General features: G+C 38.8%; 1 protein-coding gene across 1 annotated transcript in view; it reads left to right on the top strand.

Moving 5' to 3' along the window:
* Positions 1-1,638, top strand: part of LOC128250373 (cadherin-related family member 3-like) — a 15,443-nt gene extending 13,805 nt beyond the window's left edge. Inside the window, exon 5 of the mRNA XM_052975278.1 lies at positions 1,302-1,638. Coding sequence (XP_052831238.1) covers positions 1,302-1,363 — 62 coding nt within the window. The 3' untranslated portion in view covers positions 1,364-1,638. The remainder of the gene's footprint in view (positions 1-1,301) is intronic.
* The last annotated feature ends 2,834 nt before the right edge of the window (positions 1,639-4,472 follow it).

Genomic DNA, 4,472 nt, shown 5'->3' with positions numbered 1-4,472 from the left:
AGACCGGGCGTTGTGAGTGTTTATTGAGCACCTAAAAGCTCCACGAGGCTCCGGCAGGGGATGGTGGCGAACCCTGCTGTACTTTTTCACCACAACTTTCTCTCACTCTTACTTCCTGTTTCTGTTGTGCCTGTAATTCAAAGGGTCAGCCTTGTCACATTGTGTCATGCTGAATATCCCCGAGAACTACGTTAAGGGTACACGTGTCTGTGGAGTGCTCAGCCACTTGCACGTTAATTTCACGAGCAGGCTGTTCCGTTGATCGGATCAACTGGAACCCTCGACGTCGTAAGCGACGGAGTGCCAACAAACAAAATGAACTGCAATGCGTCTGGCTACGAACTTAACTTCTACATGGCTCAGTCAACCTAGATGTAAACCCACTGTACTACTCAGCGAAAGCATCTATCCGAAAGTTGATTGTTTCTGCTGTAGTTACCATCGGCACTGCGTCACATATGTGATCGAAATATTGGTTTCAAATTTTGGCAGGAGAGGGAAGGAGATAGTCAATTACATCGACCCAGCACTCAACCGGTGCATATTTTATCGACCCCGAAAAGATGAAGGGCAAAGTCGACCTCGGCGGAACTTGAACGCAGAACGTAAAGACATGAAATACCGCTAAGCATCTTGCCCGGCGTGTTAACGTTTCTTATTTCTTTATTGCCCACAAGGGGCTAAACATAGACGGGACAAACAAGGACAGACAAAGGGATTAAGTCGATTACATCAACCCCAGTGCGTAACTAGTACTTAATTTTATCGACCCTAAATGGATGAAAGGCAGAGTCGACCTCGGCGGGATTTGAACTCAGAACGTAACGGCAGACGAAATATCGCTAAGCATTTCGCCCGGCGTGCTAACGTTTCTGCCAGCTCGCCGCCTTATATGTGGTCGAAATATTGAGTTTTAATTTGCGGTCAATATATTCAAAAATTACGATACCATTGTATTCTGTTCTTTGACTGGCCAACACTCTTGATTACACTAAGCCCACGTGGCTGAAATAGATACAACAAGTCAGGCCAGAATGGAGGAAGTAAGCCGCCATTTGATTAAAAAGAGATGATGAGCAATGGCGAGAAGAATATTGAGCGATGTCTAGCAACCGGTTGATGTAGCAAGGGAGGCCTCATCTTAGTGACGGGGGAAGATAGTGCGCAATGATCTTCTGAATCATGGAGTAACATACTTTATAATAAATAATGATTTAAGTAATGGTTTTTATTAGTTACAAAAGAAAAAATGGTGACTTCTTAAAGTAAAAACTCTTCTTGTTTTATCTAATATATTTCAGTGACTGGCAAGTTATACGAATATAATAAAAAGACCCAGGAAAGACGTTGGGTTACAAAGTGACCTAATGAAGAAGAAAATATTGGAAAAAAAGAAAGAAAAAGAAAGCAGTTAGGAGAAGAGGAAGAAAACATGGCATAAAGTTGACACTGACATTATAAAGAGATGGAAGCACATACACAACACTGCTATGTACGCGTGCACACATACACACATATGTGGATTGTACCAATCGATTAGATTAATAGTTATACCTTTATATACCAGCAGTCAATCGAGGTGTATAAATATATCTATACAGGCAGATATACCAGGGTTGATCAATAAGTATCCGGACTGTTGCCATAATTACGAAGCTAAAGCATGCAGAGTAAAGCTGCTTGGGACAGTTTGACTTTGATCTCTGCTGTGCATGCGCACTAAGTTTTAACGTTCTAGCTTACTTCTACTGTTTATTGCAGTGGTTGGAAGGAACGTGTGTAGCGTGTGATCGTCGCAGTGACCATGACAGAGAAAGTTGAGCAGAGAATCTGCATCAAATTTTGCCAAAAGCTTAGCGATACCTGCTCAGAGGCCCACGCAAAGTTTTCGAAAAGTTTTCATCGTTCTCGACACAATCAAGGAAATCTTGTGCCACTGAGACTTGGCATATATGCGTCTCATGCACAAGTCTTCAGTGATAATAGACTGAAGTGAACCGTAACTAATCTGCGCATCCTCTAATAACTCGCGGATAGTGACGATTTTCTGTGATGTTTTTCTCAGTTCAGCTGGCTGCGGGTCTCCCGGGACGTTCGTCAATATCGACATTTTTTCGGCCATCTTGGAAAGGTCTGAACTATCCATACACTTGTGCGCGGCTCATACACTGCACTCCATGCGCTTTCTGCAACTTTGCGTAGACTTCTGAGCACGTATCGCCATGACAACGTTCTCTGTCATGGTCAATGCAACGATCATGCGTTCCTTCCAACCACTACTGTAAACAGCAGAAGTGAGATAAAACGTTAAATCTTAGTGCGCACGCACAGCAGAGTTCAAGGTCAAATTGTGCCAAGCGTCTTTACTTTGCGTGCTTTAGCTTCGTTACTATGACAATAATCTGGATTCTTATTGATCAGCCCTCGTACATGCATACATAATGCACACATGTTAATACGAGCACACGCACACATGCACAGAAACCAATGCACTAAAGAGCCATGTTAACAGAGAGAACAAGTACAGGTTCATGCACTTACATATATGTACACACTAACGTCTCCACATATTTACAAACCCCCAGGAACAGTCTGAACTCAGAATCCCTTCACTTTGTTAGTGACTGACTTAAACTCCAGAAAAAAGAACTTAAACAAACCAAAGAGAAAGCACACACACACACACACAAACACACACACACATACATACATACATACACATATGTATGTTTATGTTTGTATTTATGCATGGAAGTATGTATGTACGTATGTTTGTATGCAGCAATATGTACGGAGTGGCAGAGTCGTGAGATCGTGAGAAAAGTGTGTAATATTCGTTCTGGCTTTATACATTTCTGAGTTCAAATCCCACCGAGGTCAGCTTTGATTGTCATACTTTCGCGAGCGATAAAATAGTTAATGGAATCGGTCGAATCGATTAATCTCCCCACAACAATTAATTTGCTTTATGCCCAACGCTCTCTACGATTTCAGATGAAGAACTCTTGAAAGATCAAAGCAATATTTCAGACAAATAAAATGTTTACACTGCACAAAGAAGTATTATAAGTATAAATATTTAAAAAAAGAAAAACCACTCACCTTAGGAATATTAAAAAAACTGTGTGTGGGCATCTACTAAATATTTCATTCCTGAACATCGGATAGGCACACATATATTTGATATTTATTTTCTTGAGAACTCTGTTCGCTCAATACCTTTAATACTTTTTTAATCAGTAGCCCTAATCTATCTATCTATCTAACTAGCTAGCTAGCTAATTATCTATCTATCTGGGTGTGTGGGTGTGTGCGTGTGCGTTTGTGTGTGTATGTGTGTGTGTGTGTGTGTGTGTGTGTGTGTATGTGTGTGCGTGTGTGTGTGTGTGTGTGTATTCCAACTTCATTCCATCAATCCTTTTCTCACAACAATACAGCGAACTTCAACTTATACTTAACACTGTATTAGAATCTATATTTAAGTCTTATTCTAAAATGTTAGCCGTAATTTTACGCGTTGCTAAGCCAAATTCGTTTACGAAATGAAACATTCTCATGTAGTCAGTTGCTAACCACCTCCATGATGTGAAATTCTATCAATTTTTCAATGCAATAATTTAAGTTATCGTGACCCGACTTTTCGTCCGATGTTACTTTGTCCAACGTCTTTTGGTCCGAAGTCTTTTTGTCCAACGATTTTTTGTCCAATCATAAAAACTCTTTAGAAAACAAGGTGAACATCAAAGTCAAATAATCATTGAGAATTTTATTGATAGGATTTGTCGTTTGACAAAAAAAAATCATCAGACAAAAAGACGTCGGACGAAAAGACGTGGACGGAAAGACGTTTGACGAAGTGACGTCGGAAGAAAAGACATAGCACCATAAGTTATATCTCTGACGATTTAACAATATGTTTTGGCTATATAATTTGCATTATGTAAGTAATAATCATGTTATGTTAATGAACGTACGTAAGATGGTGTAACTAAATATCTTATAAACATCCTCTCATGCTTTGTTTTATGTTCTATATATACTCAATGTAATATTCAAACGTAAATTTCATCATATATATATATATATATAAGGATACAATTACAACACAATGCGGAAATATAATAGGGAGTTCTAAATATTGGTTGTCAGGTTTAAATAAGACTGAGTGAATGTATATATGTGAGTGCATATTGGCGCGCGTGCCTGTGTGTATAAAGAGATATATAGGTATATGTATATATAACAATTCCAATGAATACGGAGACTAGTATATCTACAACCAGTTGAATTCAATTGCAAGTATTCTATGCAGCAGAAAATTAGCCAAAAGAATTATTATTAATAAATTTCAGGGTGGTAAAATATTATTTAGAAATTTTTTACCACCGTGGCCTAGCGTGTAGAAAAATAGTACACTAGTGTAATACAAATGTACACTGTATATACATATACATATATATATACATATATAT

The sequence above is a fragment of the Octopus bimaculoides genome, chromosome 20 (assembly GCF_001194135.2).
Source record: "Octopus bimaculoides isolate UCB-OBI-ISO-001 chromosome 20, ASM119413v2, whole genome shotgun sequence".
NCBI classification, from domain to species: Eukaryota; Metazoa; Mollusca; class Cephalopoda; order Octopoda; family Octopodidae; genus Octopus; species Octopus bimaculoides.
The sequence above is the reverse complement of the archived record's forward strand: the minus strand, read 5'-3'. Positions and strand labels throughout refer to the sequence as shown.